The sequence below is a fragment of the Diadema setosum genome, chromosome 16, assembly GCF_964275005.1.
Source record: "Diadema setosum chromosome 16, eeDiaSeto1, whole genome shotgun sequence".
NCBI classification, from domain to species: domain Eukaryota; kingdom Metazoa; phylum Echinodermata; class Echinoidea; order Diadematoida; family Diadematidae; genus Diadema; species Diadema setosum.
Window position 1 is genome coordinate 6,210,343 of NC_092700.1, and position 19,451 is coordinate 6,229,793.

At 38.1% G+C, this 19,451-nt stretch overlaps 2 protein-coding genes across 2 annotated transcripts; one reads left to right on the top strand and one right to left on the bottom strand.

The window, feature by feature from the left end:
• Positions 1–397: 397 nt before the first annotated feature.
• On the top strand, positions 398–4,660 carry LOC140239418 (putative nuclease HARBI1). The gene is made up of 3 exons (XM_072319257.1): positions 398–867; positions 3,487–3,753; positions 4,465–4,660. The coding sequence occupies exons 1-3, from the start codon at positions 520–522 to the stop codon at positions 4,624–4,626; spliced, it is 777 nt and encodes a 258-aa protein (XP_072175358.1). The 5' UTR covers positions 398–519; the 3' UTR covers positions 4,627–4,660.
• Positions 4,661–6,849: 2,189 nt separating this feature from the next.
• Positions 6,850–19,258, bottom strand: LOC140239417 (uncharacterized). The gene is made up of 5 exons (XM_072319256.1): positions 19,147–19,258; positions 13,049–13,150; positions 11,955–12,120; positions 10,510–10,628; positions 6,850–8,457 (listed from the first exon to the last, which is right to left on the bottom strand). Exons 1-5 carry the CDS (start codon positions 19,168–19,170, stop codon positions 8,005–8,007), a joined length of 864 nt encoding a protein of 287 aa, XP_072175357.1. The 5' UTR covers positions 19,171–19,258; the 3' UTR covers positions 6,850–8,004.
• Between the last annotated feature and the right edge of the window lie 193 nt (positions 19,259–19,451).

Below are 19,451 nucleotides of genomic sequence, written 5' to 3' on the forward strand. Positions count from 1 at the left end.
TTAAGGATTCCACAATTTTAAGACGAATTAAAAGTTCATTTTATGAAATTCGGTTTTGAAATGGCTAAGATATCCGACAACAAGTAATACGAAGCAATCCTGATGAAATGTGGGTCGCACGTTTTGCTATAAGGATCGTTTTTTTTTTTTTTTTGATTGCATATCTCATCAATAAGCATCAAAATAAGTTTTAAATTCCTCTTAGAATTATATATATATTATGCTCTTTCATATTTTAGATTATTCTCGCTATCTCGTATAACAAGGGGAAACCTGGGGGGCGTTTCATGAAAGGTCTTGTCGGATGAAATATCCGACAAGACCTTATTTATCTGACAAAAACAAGAAATATCCGACATCATTCTTTCATCCGACATAAATTCCATTTCATGAAACTTTGTCGGACGAAAAACACCAAAAACTCATCAATTTTATCCGACATATTTGTCAGATGCCTTTCACCATCCGACAGCAGATTTTATCTGACATATCCATTTTGAAGGTTCCTTGACAACCAAAATGGCTCTGATGCTCAACGTGTTGGGAGCTGCGGCTAGGAGGAGGGAGCGGATATTTAGAGATCGGACGAATCCCCTAGATCTCTATGATGACAGGGAGATGTTTAAGAAGTATAGGTTCAATCGGGAGGGAGTAATGTTTCTAATAGACCTCTTAAGTGACGATTTAGAGCATGCCACCGGACGAAGCAAAGCCTTGCCAGCGAGCTTGCAGGTTTTCGTGGCCCTGCGTTTTTATGCTACAGGGGCTGTTTTGGACAGCTCGGCAACACAGCACGGCTGCAGCATATCGACGACATCTCGTGTGGTGAGGAGAGTTACCACAGCCATCTGTAGTAAGAAGGATGAGGTAAGGTCTTCAAAATGCATAGTTTCTATGTTTTTCCTTTCCTAATTAAGACCAACTAGGTATGTTTCTACTCTCTAGACGGTCTGCACTCCTAGGCTATATCTAGGTAGTATTGTGTCTTTCCAAGAAGTAAAACTTAGCATAGTCTCTAATACCGACTCACCACAGACACCGTCAACTTGCAATTCAAGAATTTGTGGTTTGCTTTAATTCTCCAGAATATACTGTCTTTCACTCGAGTATTTCGTTCATTCGATTTTACGCCTGTATCTGTAAACTACAAAACAATGGGAGCCGATAGGGATTCTGACATGGTCACCGCTCGCGCAAGTAGTCGAGAGCGTTTCACATTCGTCAGTCCCACACGTACCCAAAACTGCTGGCTTTTATTGCAATAACGCACAACCACGTTTTCTGCCTGAGCTCAGCTCCAGATGATCATGGAAAGGCAATGGCAATGCTGCTAGTGGTTTATTTCAAAGTCAACATCAATAAGAACGACCTTACTTACAAAATTCTATGCTTGAGCTGTATAAAAGATGTGGTTCTTCCCATTCAGCATGTTTGTGTTGGTAGCAAGGCGACGTTCACTCTATACGTATGCTTAGCGCTGCGCTGTATGTACACCTCGCCGAGATAGATAAATAAACAATGCAGGCACTGTGCGCTTGCTGACGACTGTGGGTAAACCGGAAGTATTTCATTAGTGCAGTGGTTGTAGCTGAACCCAAAAACGCTCCCAGGAAATAAACAATAGCATGGGGGGGGGGGGGGGGGGGGAACCGTGTTTACCGTGGTTCTTGTTCAGTGTCCACCAACAGCTGGCGGTCCATTGACGTCTCCTAACTCTAGCAGAGTCTCTAGCATTACTCATGCTCAGCAGAAAGTAGAGCCCTACGTTGGATTTTGGATACTTTTAGGAGTGGTTGTTAGCAAAGAAAGGGCCATCAGTATATAAATTAAGCAGAGTACTCTAATGCATTCCTTTTTTTTTTAAATTGACATGGAAATATTGGTGTATTCTTTTGTTATGAATAAAACGGCCCTGGAATACAATAACCAAAATAATTTTGATGTGTTATCTAATTACATTTCTGCATTAAAATAAATGAATGAGTTGATGATTATATATATATATATATATATATATATATATATATATATATATATATATATACTAATGCTTGTATTCATAACAAGAGTGAGGGCAGGGCTAAATGAGTCTCCTAATTGCATGTACACACAACCCAAGCCATGCAATGCTACAGAAAATGATGTATATAGAAACTCTTAATTACTGGGTAAACATTTTTTTTTATATCATTGATTATCAGGTGAATCATATGCTACATATATATATATATATATATATATATATATATATATATCCACACATATACAACATGTTGGCAGCATTATCTTGTGCAGCTATGTTAAATACTGTAGCATAATTAAAGCCCCAGAGATTTAATACACAGGCCACCAGGGTTAGATCTGAAAAAAGGCTGAAGAGACATTTTGGAGAAGCTACATCTAAAGAATTGAAACAATTTTCTGTAATTTATGCATGGGAAATGATATAGAATTTTCTTTTCAATTCTGTGTTATTATTCCACACCTCCATGTTACAATTTAGAAAAAACATGATAATTTGACAAGGAAAATATGTATTTCGGGATTATACAAAGTAATTCAAACTTATTACACTCACTCGCATTCCAAAAGGGACCCATGGTACCCACATACGCACAAAGACAGTCACACATAATAAACCACACACACAGCATGTACATGCTCTAATAGATATTTTAGCAGCTATAATCATTTGTGCGCGAAAATACTCATGAAAGAAAATGTGTCAAATAGAAACAAGAGAATATCAATTCAAATGATTTTTAATGCTCTAAATCCTGGTATTCTTTTTTTTTTCTTCTTTAAACATTGAATGCATGTTATAGGTTGCCACTCATGCATGCATCACCATTCTTCACGCCATCTATCTATACATCCTCTTTTATCTTGCAACAGTTTTGAAAGTAAGAAAATTGAATTGGGTGAAAACCTCGCAGTATGTAACGTCTGTATAGGCAATTATAACTAACAACACCAGAAATAATCACTTAAAGTCAATGAACATTGGTCATTTGAAAAGCAGTACATCATTCATCATATAAATTACTTTCGTGTAGGCAATACATTAATTTTGATTACAATATATGTAATAAATATTCATTTTCATATAAAATCTCGTATAGATATGCATAAATATAAGCATAAATCATAAACACTGGAAATATATAAAACTGAAATGCACTCTTTATATAATTTTTTCTCTGTTTTATGTACACTAATAGTATCTGAATTACGTATAATAAATAGATATTTACTTCAATGAAGTTTTATTTACATGTTTTGTTATAAGATTCATAACAAAAATACCTTGTAATGTATGCGAATACATGTATTGTGTAAGATAACTAGGCAAAAGAAGAAAGAAGGTATAGACTTGTTCATGAGTCATATACGTATCATTTTTGTGTGTGTGTGTAATACCTATCTTAATCATGTACAGTCATGAATATCACTGTAATGGCAATTCAATCTTGTTTTATCCTACAGTTCATCAAATTCCCAAGATCCCCAGAGGAAGTCAGAAAGACACAACATGACTTCTTTCTTTTGGCTGGATTCCCACGGGTGATTGGAGCGGTTGATGGAACACACATCCGCATCAATGGTGTAGCTCTTGGTGCAGCAGAGCATCTCTACGTCAATCGTAAAGGGTTTTACAGCATAAATGTGCAGCTAACCTGCGATGCACAGTACTACATCACGAGTGTGTCTGCCAGATGGCCTGGGAGCACTCATGACAGTCGAATTTGCAGAGTGAGTAATCATGTTAAATTTTCACTCTTATCTAATCATGCACATTGACACGTAAGAGTACCGTAATGCATATACAAGTGTGGATTGTAAGAATGAAAAGACATGGTGCATGTACATACGAAACGTAAATGTTCTATTATGTCAAAGTAAGAATTTCACTTCCATTTCATACTTGCATGCTCAGCAAAAATCCACCCAATTTAACAATGTCAAAGCCTACTGTTAATGTGTCAAACCAGCTATGTGGCAGAACAGCACATGTTTTACAGCACATTTGCAAACCTCTATCATGCACAGCTTGAATTACCATTTTCATTGACCTTATCTGCCAAAAGTTCACAAATCCTCGAACAATCCTTTAAAAATCCTTGTTCAGTACCAAAATTTTCCAATCTATTCCATGTGTCATAATCTGCTTTCCTGCAAGTTTTCTTCAAATTTCATTAAAATTTTCGAGAGTAATTTCGCCAAAAGGCTAAACAAACAAACCTATACCAATAACACCATAACCTCCTTCTTTGAGGAGGTCATCATGTTAACATCATCCATTGAACATTAAACAGTTGTGGTCTACTTCTGATTAAACTTAGTGGAGGTTTAAACTAAGCAAATATGTCAATTTCCAATGTGTCAATATCATAACTTCGATACAGTCATCCATATAGATGTGATGATGAAATGATATGAAACGTTCCACTCTTTGTTTGATAGACCAGTACAATTGGGGAGGCATTTGCTGCTGGAATCCTTGACGGATTACTTGTAGGTGATTCCGGTTACGGTCTACAAACTTGGCTGATGACACCAGTGCCAATTCCTACGACAAGAGCCGAAAGGAGATATAACCAGTATGTACTCTTCATGCCTTTCTAAGTACTATACTAAGTATGACATGTATCTCATTTTATGCACAACGTATTGAGCAGCATATGAAAAATTTTTTTTTTTCTTTTTCGAAAAAAAATAACCTTCATATGCCAATGACGTACAGAAATTGAAAAAATGAAAAATAAATGAGTTAAAATGTTATCATTTTCAAAAGAAATCATCATCACCAGCTATTTTCAATATGCTTGCATTATAGCAGGTCCACTAAAAAAAATTTGGCCGGAAAATGAATATTTTTCTGTATCCATACATCACAACTCTCATTCCTGAACCGCCTCCTTGTTCAGAAATTGGTTCATCAGTAGAATGTTACTTGTAGAGTGATGACGGAAATGTGCCCTAGGATAAATACTGATTTGCAAGTGTCCACTTGTGCTTGTGTGAAACTCTCTTTCAATAATATTAACATATTATGGACTGCCCTTGAGGGGGATACGACATTAAATTGCCTGAGCTAGAATTGTATTGCCCGAGTCGAAGACGAGGGCAATACAATTCTAGTGAGGGCAAATAATGGCGTATCCCCCGAAATAGACAGTCCATATCATTATTATTACCCATTTCAGGCATCTTGAGCCGCAAAATAAATCATTACAATGCAAATATTAACAAATTTTCCACTCGACACCAACTCAAGCTTTACGCCATACTGCGCGGTACATCCCTATAGACCTATATACACAGCTCAGGTATGCGGCGCGCGTATAACAGCTAACTCACACAGGCGTAGGGATCGTCCCCTATTTTTACGTGTTAACCTATGGGAATTTGTCCTCTGTCGTGAAACTCGGGTATGCGGCGTGCGTAGAAACAGCAAGGCTCACACAGTAGCAGAGATTGTTGTTTAGTTTTACGTGTTTCACGGGAATTTGCCCTTTGCCGCGGAACTACTGCGCGAGAGACTGTCAACAGCAAATTTTCCTCATTGGGAGCTCAAGTGCCCGGATGCTATATACCCCTCCTTTTTAAAACGCAAATCCCATAGGCGTTTGTCAATGCGGGGAATATGGAAAATTTGCTCCTCAACTCCCTCAACCTAGCTCGCGCGTAAGACGAGGGGAATACAATTTTGAAGAACCACAGCTCAGATGCCTGATATGGGTAATAATATAATGTATACAGCCATTACAGCCCAATACATTGTAAACCAGTCAAATATCTAACAACACAAAGTAATCGCAACCACATTTGCTCTCAGATTCCTGTTTTCCTTTTCAGATATTTTGCAATTTTGTCATTACAAACTGGAAGTGCATCATCATAGAGTTTCCTAAAACATTTTCTATATTTCCAAATGCAAATAAACAGTTTTTTGCAGGATTCCGTGAATTATGTTTTGTCTCGAAACACTCTTGTGATATACCAATACGTCAAATGGTAAAAATACTAGTCCAGTAGAGTTGATACAACTATCATTCAGTGACAGATCTTATTTTTTAACCTTCAATGCTTCACATCTATGAATACGAGTATGACTGCTCCTGTTACGTATTGTGCAATCTGACCCACTAAGCGGGAAAATATTTCAGGTTTCAAAAACTTTTACAATTGATCACAAACATTATAAAGCATTTTAACAATTCATGACCAAATACATCCTATTTCTTTTTCACAGAGCTCACAGCTGCACACGCGTGGTTATTGAGCAAGTGAACGGGCAATGGAAAAGTAAATTTCGTTGTCTGATCGGCTCTGGTTTGCACATGTTTCCGCAAAGGGCTGCTGATGTCATCACTGCATGTGCATGCTTGCACAACATTAGCAAGCACCTAAGACAGCCAGATGTCCATCAGGAAAGGGCTGAAGAAGATGGAGCTGAGGGGCATGATGAAGTGCGTGATGCAATGTCTGGAAGACAAGCCCGTGACGACATCATTAATATCTTCTTCACATAGATTGTGAAATTTTGTCACAGTCTTCTGACTTTGAAGTTATCAAGCTTCAGGTTCAGTTCATTTCTCTCTAGAATACAGCAAGCCTCAAGAAAGTTCGAATATCAATACTGAAATGTTACCTCAAGTATGATATGTCATGAAGGTAGAATTAAGAGTATAGTCATAACGTGCAAATTTAATTTGATAAATAATTTTGCCTTTAAGTCACAAAACCTACAATCTGTTTCAAGCACTCATTTCACATGACGACTCTTTTTTTCCCAAAAAATGTTGTAGAATTATTTTGTTTTATATCAAAGTGACATTAGGTATGTCGTCAAGGCCCTTTTACATAAAAGAACCTTTTACACTCTCTTTTCTTTCATCTGAAATGCAAACTTCTGAAAAGTTGATGATATAGCTTTCACAGTATAAGTCAGAGATAAAATGTTTGAAGAGAGCATACTCTATTGCACCTTAATATGATAACCCCTTCACTATTGATGCCATGGAGGTTTAATTCCTGTATTCATTTCTTTTCTTTGTAGTTGGTTCCTTCAATGCACACAGCACTGCTTGTTTAGATTAAGACTTTGAATACACCCTACACTTCATTGCCTCTTTTCTCTGTACACACTTTTCCAGTGTTTTTTTTTTTCTTGCAATTTTTTGGATAAACACAATCCATTTGAATTGAGTAATACATCGGTTTAAAGCTGAAAGTGTGTTATTTCCGTATCTGCTCTTAACTGAAAATCCATGAATGTCATTTCCCCATTGCTGTTGTTTTGTTTCTTGATGCCAGGTCACAACTACTGTATCACATGGTCACATTTAGAATTGCTCCATGTTTATCTTTTCGGGGACAATTTGATTTTATTTCACAAACTGCAATACTACTAAAGGAATCATTCCTAACCAATTTCTGAGCAGATTATAATACAGTTGTATTTTTTGTTAACCACTTTATGCTAGATTCCCACAAATTCCATTACTACACAAATTACTGGACGAAAGAGAGTTTATTCCCCCATATTTGCATTACATTTGTATTGCAGTTTCATGAAATACTTTGAAAGCAAATGCAACTCTCAGAGGCAGTGATTTGGCTCAGTCATTAAATGAGTAATTTCTCTTTTTTTAATTACAGCATCTTCTTTAGCATCAAACTGATCAACACGGAATATCAGCCAGTGTAGATCAATATTGACTATCCACCCATTTTCATTAGGTAGATGTTATCCATTTCAGATGCAACACAGTTTCCATCTTGTATGGATGAAGTGAAAGTACATCTGTATTACTGTAATTATTGAAAATCTCATTTGTATTCTTGTAATCTAAAGTACTAAGAGTTTTGAATGAAAGAGAGGCTCAAGATTGAACAACACAAAATGAATCTTCATTGAAACAAGTAATTACCAGATGAGAAGTATTGAAAATATAAAACCTCAAATGTTTAAAAAAACAAATCAATTGAAAAGAAAATCTACAATTCATTGCTGATTGCTGACTCATTCTTGATGGCAGCCAAAATTTCCTTCAACACTTCTAACTTTTCTCTTTCAATCTCGAGCCTCTGTTTCTTCAGAGACAGCTTTTCGGTCTCTATTTGGACAAGTACTTCTTCAACACTTCGTTTTTTTCCCTTGTTAACACTTTGCTTTTGCTTTGGCTGCTGGTGTTGATGCTGGTGAAGTTGTTGCTGTTGCTGTTGTGGTTGTTGTTGCTGTTGTGGTCGCTGTTGCTGTTGTGGTTGCTGTTGCTGTTGTGGTTGCTGCTGCTGTTGCTGTTGGGGTTGCTGCTGTTGCTTTTGCTGTTGTCGTTGCTGCTGTTGATTCTGATGTAGCACATCATTTTCTGGTTGTTGCATGGGGAACTGTTGGTCTTGTTGCTGTTGCTGTCCTTCATCCAGGTGCTGCTCCTGCTCTTCATCAAGCAACTGGAAATTAAAAGCAATCAAAATTAGAAAGTCCTACTTGCAATTGGGAATATATCAATTCTAATGTCAGTTCAAATACATTGTATGCACTATTTACACTATAATTCCATAGGTCCAGTTTGAAATGCAATATAAATTGTCCCTAGAAATTGTGAAAAAAAATTGTTTTTATGTCAATGCTTCCGCTATCACACATCATTATCAAATACTTATTTGCGGTAAACATTACAATGATATTGTTGTTCCTATGTGTTCACTAAATAAAAAAAAAATCAAATCAATCATAACAAAGCATTTTTGTGGATGTTTGCTGAACCAGAGTTCTGTACCTGCATTATATTATACACATTTACTGTAAAACGACGAATGTTCGCATGCATTTTCATTTCGCGAATTTCACGAGAGCAAAGATTCGCAAAATTAAAATGCACATGAAAGTTTGTGTCTACACAAGGTGTTTTACATGCTTTGAATGCCTGTGGGAATTTAAAAAAAAAAAAAAAAAAACATGCCACTGAAAACGCCATCGGCTCAAATTAACGAAAATTTTAGGCCCCAAATGTGACATGTTTTACAGAATAGCAAAACATTTCATGGTGGAGTCTTAAAAACATGCAAGTACTTTAGATGCATCTACTATGGGGGAGGGGGCTATCCTCGCCTGATTATATCAAGTTCACCTACCATGCACTCTTGCAAACTACTTCCTGAGAACATGTCAAATTTTGGGGTGGGTTAATTTGAGGGCTTCAATGAGGACATGTTGTCCATATGCAAAATCAATCACACTGGCAATAATACTAGGTGTTACAAAAAAATTTCCCAATTTTTATTATGAATAGTTTATAACACTGACATTGATATGTGAAATACCTGAATAGTGTACAATTTTTTTGGAGGTAATCCATCATGAACTATTGATAAAGCAGTGATGTGCCTTGGAGCAAGAGTCTAAAAGAGTAGTCAGCAGAGTGATGAAAAGGTGTTATTCAAAGTATTCAAGTTTTTTATTCAGGGTCATTGTAAGCACAAATTCACATACACATTGTTGGTTCCTGCGTAAAGTTCAATTTTTTAAAGAGGTTTCAAATCTGACCAAATTCTGGAACTTAACTGTGAAATCAATCATGGATATAATGAAACTGATTTGTGCTCTCTTATTTAAATAGCCTCCAAATAAATTCAACAATATTAAGCTATTTCTCATATCAATGACAGTGCTATCTGATATTTATTTTTCAAACTATCAAGGATCAAAATTTTGAAATGTTTTTGTAACACCTATTACCTGCAATGTTGACTGCATTTTAATAGAATACATTGTATTTGACTGTGCAGCTAACCCTAAAATAAGATTTTAATACAAGTACTGCCTCCCATTAGATCCCTGCACAACCCAATGATGTACTATGCCAAAGTTGAAAGTGCACTCATTAGCATATTTTGTCAGTGTACTTCCATTTTAAATTTAATTTTTTCCATTGGAGGGGGAATAAGAGGGTACTGGGGTCATTGTATAACATGCATTGCCATCCTTTTGGTAATGCATTTGGTTTGGTGAAAAACCAAGACGTGTAATTGTGCCCGTTATCTTTACAAATACATGCCAATATCAATTATGTTCTAACACCAAAAGAAGATGATACCCAGTTTGGTGATAGCCTGACATGGGGTTGGATTTTCATTAAGAAGATGAAAATATATAATTTTGGCAAAATTAGACCACCTTTCAATTGGAGGCAGTTGGGTAGGGTTTGAGGGGCGTTCCTGGATCTGCCAATAAATCTGAAACTACACTCACTAAAACTTTATAAAAATTATTTAACTTAGTTCTTCAAAAAATAAAAAAAAAAAGAAAAAAGAGAGGGTTACAAAAATTGAAATTACACGGATCAATGTACATACTCAAAATGTAAACAGAGTTCTATGTCTTTTGAAAAGGTTCTAGACGAGAAGATTTCACAAATCCCATAATTAGGAGAGATTTAGAACACTCCCTGCCCTAACCACCACATGTTTAAATGTTGCAACTTTTAAGGAATTGTATCTCACCAGAGAAATGATGTTCCCTGCCTCCGAATCGGAGCCAAGGAATCCCATTTGGCATGGTCCTGGAAGGACTTCCAGAACCATCTCATGGCGTTTGTGAAAGTGGGGTCTTGGTCCACCACCTGTTCAAAAAAGGAAAGAATTTAATGCATGTTCCAATGTAATTCACAATAGGCATTTTTTCACATATACATTTATACCATAAATATAGACCCCATGGCCTTAAACTGTCCCTATGTACACTCCATTTGTTAGTTCCTGCAGACACTTAATTTGAAGAAAATACCTTTGGCTATGGAAGAGATATTGGTAAAATATTGAAATTTAATAATTTTGACATTGCTGTTTGACATATAACTGTTAGCATCTGAACCCACAAGTTGATATGCACAACTTTGTCAATCACATGTACGTATGCCAAGTTATACTGTCCACAATATTGATTACGGATGGAGGGATGGACAGACAGACAAACCAAAACATTATGCCTCTAGCAACACTTTGTTAGGAGGCTTAACACTATTAAAAAAAGTTTGAAGATTAGAAAGTATAACTCCCAAGATGAAAGACACTGACATTGACCTGGTATATGAGGCATATGAAGTGAGGGAGATTGAGTAACTTATGCAGTCAAAGAAATTTGGGTTATAATAATAATTTCTAGCTGCATCTATATTGTGCTCCATACTGGTGTTTCTAAGCGCACTGGTGCTATTCATATAACACTAAGAAACACATGGATTTAGGTGAATGCAAAACCAAAATAATGGTAACAAAAGAAGAAGAGAAAGAATATACTGTAAAAGTGGAATTTTTTGCACATTATGCGCAACTAGAAAATAGCATGAAAATAGAAGGATCCATGCGAATTCTTTTAGCTTGACATGTTACTGTGCGTGATGCCTCGTCTCCATAAAATTAAAAACAGGAAAAATCTTCTTACCCGCACAAGTGCAAAAACTGAAGTCACACGAAAATATCCGCTTTACAGTATGTGATACGGTGATAAAATAATTAATAACTAACTGTGTGGCCTGTAAGAAAAATTACAACTAATAAAACAGATGAATTTAGTGAATGATCTTAAATAATTGGTAATATTATTCTCATGGGCCTATATTATCACATGTGGAAAGATTCAATAACGTACGAGCTGACATTTTCGCAGTGGTTTTATTTTTGCAAATTCTGCGAATCGCCTTTGAACCGCGAAAATAACAATGGCCAAATAACTAAGTTCATTTAGACACTCGCAAGCTTGAAATTAACAACATGCGAAATGTCCTCCAAGTAGCAAATCTTGAAAATTTCATCTCGTGGAGTATAGTCCGGAAGGTTGCTTTTATGTACATCTCAAGAACATCTAAGCAATCTAGACTTCAAATGTGAAATTCAAGAACATTCAATATTGTGTAAGTAATGTGAGATCACTATTTGATATCTTTCACCTGTCTGTGACCGCCCATCACGGTAAGCCTTAGCCCGGGAAACCATTTTGTGCCAGAGGTCTCTGAGGTGCACACCCCGTTTCTTCTTCTTGTTGGCAAGTGGTAGGCCAGAACTCATTAGTGCCATGGCTGCCCTCTCCCATGCCTCGCTTATTCTGCATTTGGTCTGAAAGTATAGATAACAATCACTCATACTAACATGTAAGGTATCAAGTTGCAACTTGCAGTAATTATCAATTCATACAGCTTAAAGTGTGTTTATACAAATTCTAAAAAATCTGGTGACTTTGGTGTATATATGAGATACTGAAATTTTCTAGGAAAGCCATCAGGTAAATGAATCTTTTACATTTAGATCAAAACATTACATATGCAGCTCTTGATTTTAACATTATTCTTCATTTATAAGCTTTGCTCCTCTGCACACAGGACAGAAATGCTATACACATGAAAACATTGAGACAGTGTAAGAGATGAGCTCTGTGAAATTAAAACTTTTACAATGAAACTTGCATGCAGCAATAAAATGCATATCCACTCCACACATTTTTTTTTTTCAAACATAATTACATTCATAAGCAAAATAACCTTATTCACTTTCTTTTTCAATAAAGTCTCTCAAGAATGAGAAGGGCGTTAAGTTGTCTTGAACACTATGGGTTTACTGACAACCTAACGCCCTTATCATTCTCAGCCGACATTACACATGTACATGTACATATCGAAAGATCACAGTCAAATGCATTCTTATAACAATAAGAAAATAGTGATTTGATTGAAAAATGGCATTTCAAATGTATTCACATGACATCTTATCTCACCGTTGTTATGAAGTTTAATGAATGCAGAATTCAAAATTAATGGAAAATAATTGACTTTTTTTTTTTAACAATAGAAGTGCAAATAAACCCTGTAAATTCTTTGATACATAAGCATACTTTGCATTTAAATTCTAATCCAGCATATCCAAACAGACATGTTTATTATCACATCAAATGTATTTTGCAGAATGGAAGTATTCTTTCACGGAACAATATATAAAAAGAGGGTAACAACATTTAGCAGGACTGTAGGTGAATTGGTGAAATACTCACTTTGGGCTTGTCACTGTTGGGGAACAAGTCCCGGTAGTTCTCTCTAACGTACGAACATATGGCCATAACCTGCTCATCATTGTAATTGATCCTTGCTGGTTCCTGTCCAAAAACAAAATGGAAATAGGCAACTTAATAATAAAGATATGTGATAATTTGAATTTGGATTGGCATCATCGATACTCTGAGCGAAGAGAACTGCCAGAGTCTGTTATAATTAAATGAATTACTGTAAAAATGGATATTTTCGGGTGACCTATTTATGTTTTCTTCAATCGTTGGGGTGAGAAGATTTTAATTTTTTAAATCCAAGAAATCAAGACAAACTATTGAAAAATTTGGCAAGCAAGTGCTTTTATTTTTGTTTTGGTTTATGATTGCATGAAAGGAGTTATAATTTTTAGTAATGCAAACATTTCCACTTTTACAGTACTGGTAGGCCTACTGACATTTTTTTTTCCTTACATTGTTCTGGTTACACTGACCTAGTTTTAACAATCATATCAAATTCAAGGCTTACAGATGTTGAATTTGGTAAGTATGGATTACTACATTGATTTATAAAAATAGATGAAAAGATAAATTTCTCAAAGAAATAGGCTGTCAATACAACATCTACCAATAAATAGCCAAAGAACTATTGCCAGACCCTGCTAAGATGTATGATGTCAATGCAGGAGTGTCAGTTGGTGCAGACAATATCTCTTACTTCTCATCTTGATCATTTCCAGTGCCACTTTTTTTTCCATCTTCCATTCAATATTATCATCTTTTTTCTTTGATTGTAGCGCTGTGAATACTCTACCTAATTTCATTTAAATAAATTTCCCGACATCAAATTTAAATGACATTTCCTGATTTGATGAAAAATGAGACATGTAAAGAAAAAAATTGAAATTAAATTCGAACGATAAATCTCTAAATCTCAGAGGCTCAGAAAAATCTCCTTCAATGTGGTGTCATTACAACTAACAAGTTATGATGAGAGATAGAACACCTCTAGAGTAATTTTGAGCATATTCTAATTCTTTCTAGTGTGTACCAGTATACGACTACCATTAGAAATACATTAATGAATGTAGAGTAACATGCCCAAGTTTGGTAAACTTAATAGTTTTTGTGCTATAGTTCCAAAATAGATGAAATCTTGAGTGTATCTTTTTGAACACTGTGTGTCAATACGAATGACAAAGTAAATGCAAAAAAAAAAACCAAACAAACACTGTTTTTTACGTTACTGGTACCTCCTTTGCTGCCATGTCTGGTATGTACATCGTGTCCATGATTGGTAGGCACACATGATTAGTATGAACTGTAATAAAACTGCATTCATTTGCATGCATCAACATTATCACCCATGAATCGTGTAGCTGTAAGCCTACCAATCATGGCACAGCGCAGTCTGGACCCAAGGCTGAAGATATCTCTTTGACTGTGAGCTCATCAGTCACTTAATCTAGCTGCTGTTGACTGAACATTATTATAACCAATTTTACCTGGACAGAAGATGACTATTCAACATTCAGTGCACATAATGCACAACAAGTGGTATAATCTAAATAGCGATAAAAAATTAGGACTGTGTCAGGGCTGCCAACTCTCACGCATTGAGCGTGATTGAGACCCACGCATTTTGGTCCTTTCTCACTCTAAAACTTTATTTCATTTGAATACATGTCTTTCTACTATTGATCTCAATCATTTTGACTCCTAAATTACAGCATTGGCCTACAGATACATGTAGAAGTCTCAATCTCAACTAGTTTCCAGTACTAGTGTTGGCAGCCCTGCTGTGTGTGTATTAACTCACCTGCTATCTAGTTTGTAACTATTGCTGTTAAGAGGTTATGAAGATTAAAATCTTTTTGTGAAGCTTCAGGCCCTACTGGCTGAGTACTGTTGTGACTGTACTTTGCTGGTCTCTGCTGTTGCCCTGTTCTGTTAGTGTCAACTAAAACTGTTCATCTTGACTCCTTGAGACTCGAGAGGTTCGGTAGCGGGTTGCATCTTTCAAACATGATAATAATAAATTGATATACATGTACATACAACTAGTATGAATTAAATATTAGCTTCAGGCCTTCATCATCACATCAGTGACATGTGTCACAAATGTGTCTGCAAGAATCTTCAGGCTATTGAAGGAGGCAGACTTAACCAGAAGAACATGCCGTCAATCTCTCGTTTGAGGCGAGACCCCAGCCGAATTTTTCCAAAGTGGGGTGCTTTTATTTGTCGTTTGAGAGTTGGGAGTCGAAGTACTTGTCCATTGCAAATAAACTTTCTGCTCGGCGTGACAAACCTGGAGGCCAAGCCAGGGTTTGATGACTCCAGCAGCTGTCGTATTACGTAAGAGCATGATAAGGATATCTGCCTGTGGCAGACCATTCAAAGTGAACTCAATTTTCTCTATCCTTTTTAAAGTTTTCAATTTTATATTCTATTGAGAAATTCTATGGTCATCCATTTTACATTTCGAACGAAAAAAATTGACCCGTAAATAACGAAAATACAGGAATAAGAAGGAGAGCATTACCAGTTTGCCGGTGCTGACAATGTGCTATTTGGCAGTGAGTTACAAAGGGGAGGTGAGACTACCTCCCTGGTTACAACAGCCTGCTGACTGGATCATTGAGAAAGCAGCTGTCGTATTACGTAAGAGCATGATAAGGATATCTGCCTGTGGCAGACCATTCAAAGTGAACTCAATTTTCTCTATCCTTTCTAAAGTTTTCAATTTTATATTCTATTGAGAAATTCTATGGCCATCCATTTTACATTTCGAACGAAAAAAATTGACCCGTAAATGACGAAAATACATGAATAAGAAGGAGAGCATTGCCAGTTTGCCGGTGCTGACAATGTGCTATTTGGCAGTGAGTTACAACGGGGAGGTGATACTACTACCTCCCTGGTTACAATCAGCCTGCTGAGAAAGAGAGAGAGAGGGAGAGAGAGAGAGAGAGAGAGAGAGGGGGGGGGGGAGAGATGGGGGAGGGAGAAGGGGAGAGACAAAATGGAATGACGATAGGCGTGTCTTCATCAGCCCGAAGTTTCAAGATAGCGCGCTATCTTGCGGTTACCAAACTAGTCCGATGTCAAAATAGCGCGCTATCTGTGTAGTGAAGACGCAGATAGCGCGCTATTTGATCGGGAAAATTTCCCCCAAAATCTTGGTCTAGTTCGTCAACTAGAGCGCTAATTCGTTAAATAGCGCGCTATCTTGGGTGCGTCTCCATCAGCCCGAAATTTTCTCGATCCCTCCACGCTTCTGGTTCGCCAGCTGGCAATGGAAAGCGCATGTACAAGCAGCTAGTGATTGTGTATAGTACATTACACGCACGGTGTATGGAAGGATCACATGTGTGTACTATAGGCCTACTGTTGTTGTCATCTTTAAAACCAGGGAGGTTATTTCTCTCACCTCCCTATTAAAACTCAGTGCCTTGCATGCTAGCTGGTTTTTTGTTTGTTTGTTTGTTTGTTTGTTTTTTGGTAAACTTCTTCTTCTGGTCCACTCTATTCATACCTTACCTGAAGATTCTTGCAGATTGTGTGCATTTTGGATTTGTTTAAACATTGCAATTCGTTAATTTCATATAAGATACCTCACTGGACAGAAGAAAGAGTAGCGTTATTAATATCCCTTTGGAGAGAATTTGCTGTACTGCTCACCTCCCTGGTTGTAGAATCGTACATACGGTGATATAGGAGATTTTGAGCGGGGAAATCCACTTTCGAACCGCGAGCCAGGCAGAGTAATATTGCAAAGTGCGCATGCGTCAATTTTCGGACTAATTTCCCGAAGCAGGCTGTTCGAGCTGATGAAGACGCACATTCGCTGTATCGGGCTAACTGCAAAATGTCCCGCTAGTTTGAACTTCGGGCTGATGAAGACACGCCTAATATGTAGTTCCAGTCACTGCAGTACAGGCATGCTCTGTCTGCATACGCTGAATGTCTACACTCACACACACACACACGTACACACACACACACGCACCATCAAAACCAAAACAATCTCCTCCTCTCGCGGTGCCCCCCCCCCCCCCCCTCCTGTGGTGCTGTGGCGATGACTGATGCTTAGATTAGGCCAGGGTCAAGAAACAGGTGTTTTATATCTTTGATTTTAAGTCATTGATTGCCAAGATATGCACTGGCATTATTTACTGGGGTGTAGCCTCTTCAAACGAGAGATTTGCGTCATGAGAAGAATACTGCTGGGCTGTAGACGTCTACCAATCATGGGCTCGTAACGTTACTCAATTACTAGGTATGCCTCCTTGACCTAGGCCTAGATACCTAACTCAAATGTGTTAGACTCCTACCGAACATTTGTCAGTCCTACCATAAATTCAGTTAATTTTCTTCATAGTGAAGATAGAAGTGAGGGGGAAAATGCTAAGAGTCAGATAAAGTCAAGTAAAATCCACCATTCTTTGCATTTCTACTGCAGAATGCATTTATACTCATGAATCTGTCTATTGTTCGGTGGTTCTTGCCTAATACCCCTTTCCCGCTGCCCGTCTCGGTGAACCACCGAGAGGTTCCCCGGTGAATTCACCGGGGAACCTCTCGGTGAAAGTTTGAGTGCCGTCGTTTCACACTGCTCTCGGTGAAACTTTCCCCTAGACGGGTTTTCTGCTCGCAACGTGGGTGATCTTATGTACTTGAGTTTGTTGTGCATCTGCGATTTGTTTTTTTCGATCCCATGTTCAGCAAGTTTTCGGAGGAGGGACTCGTACGCGGCAGCGTCAGCCGACGTCCCGCTCAGTTCTTCGTTCACTGCTGCCTCGCTACGTACTCTCTCTTCGTCTTTGGTTCACACTCCAGCCGTTTGCAAAATTCCCTCAAATTTCAACAGCACAAAACGTCAACGGGTTTCTCCTGCACACTGTAAACCCAGCACTTGACGAGAAAAGCACAAAATACGAAAAAATCAAGCAAGAGGCGGACTGTATCAGACTTTACTGAAAGAGTTAAGAGCTAGACACTAGAGGAAGACGAAAAGGGAGGACGCATCAAATCGATCAAGTACACTGTAAACCTATACACGTACGTATCAGCCTTGTTATGTATACACGGCGTGCTAATTAAACAATACAATGCACAGCACGATGCAAAACAATGCCGTCGCACTGTGAACGCCACATTGCACGAAACGACATACAGTATGTAGTGTCGATTGTACTAGTATGTTTACAAACACGAATTTCTAGTACCCTGTACGTGTGGATTTGGGAGGTCGAGTGCGCGCTAGCTAGCTGAAAACGTGTGCATGACCAGAAACAAAACATGACCTTTGACATAATCTGCATATTTTCCCCGGTGTTTCACCGAGACAACCTTTCACGCTGGGCGCTCTCGGTGAACCTCCGGGTGATTTCCCGTTGAACTATCGGAGTTTACCCAGGACGCTTCTCGGGTAAAAATTGCCCAAAATTTCATCGGTGTTTCACCTAGGCTTCCCCTAGGTTCCAACCGAGTGACCTTTCACACTGCGGGGTTCCCCGGGTGCCCCCAGGTGCCCCCGGGGAAGATTTTCTTCAGCGGGAAAGGGGTATAAGATGCTATGCTGTGGAAATCGGCCCCACCGCTGTATCGATCTCGCGTAAACGCCGTTTGGTGGGGCCGCATTCACGAGTATTCTATACTGTTGAAGGAAGCCCCACCGCCGTGCTTACTTACCGATGAACGCCACACAGCTATGGTGCGTGGGGCTGAATTCACGAGTATAAACAGGCGTGCCGCCGTAACTCGTTAGCATTTGTACGGACACGCAGTGGTGGGGCTTATTTCACGAGTATGTAATTAACTGGTATTAGTGGACGATATCAATGCGGTTGTATATATTCAATAGCTAGTCAAATAACATTAAGTTTTATGTCTACAATGCGAACGCTACTAAACAATAACGCTAACCCAACGCCATGTAACGCATGATTACATACACAGGAACGCATATGTGGGACACTGTCTACAGAGAAATTACGGTCTGTCAACACTTTACATTCAACGTTTTTTTGTGGTAGTTGAGGAGGACTATACGTTTCTCTATTCACATTTTTTACTCAAATATTTCAGAAGGATGTACTTACGGATGATTCAGCCAACTCGCTCATTTTGATGATGTACAAGCAGCAGCTAGCAGTGAGAGTGAGAAGAGCTGAGGCACCCGTACCCGCGGCAGCTAGACTACGAGTCGTTAGCGCAGCAGACGGCGCAGCAAAAATTTTGTGTTTACTTTTTTTTTCCGCGTTTCGGGTGGGGGCGTGGCCTAATTGGTCAGTATCCTCGTCCATTGATATTGAAAAATTAAAGCCGTCTGACAAGTTGTCGGACGGCTTCGTGAAACGGATTTTCGATGTCGTCTGACATGTTGTCAGTCGTCTGACAACATTTG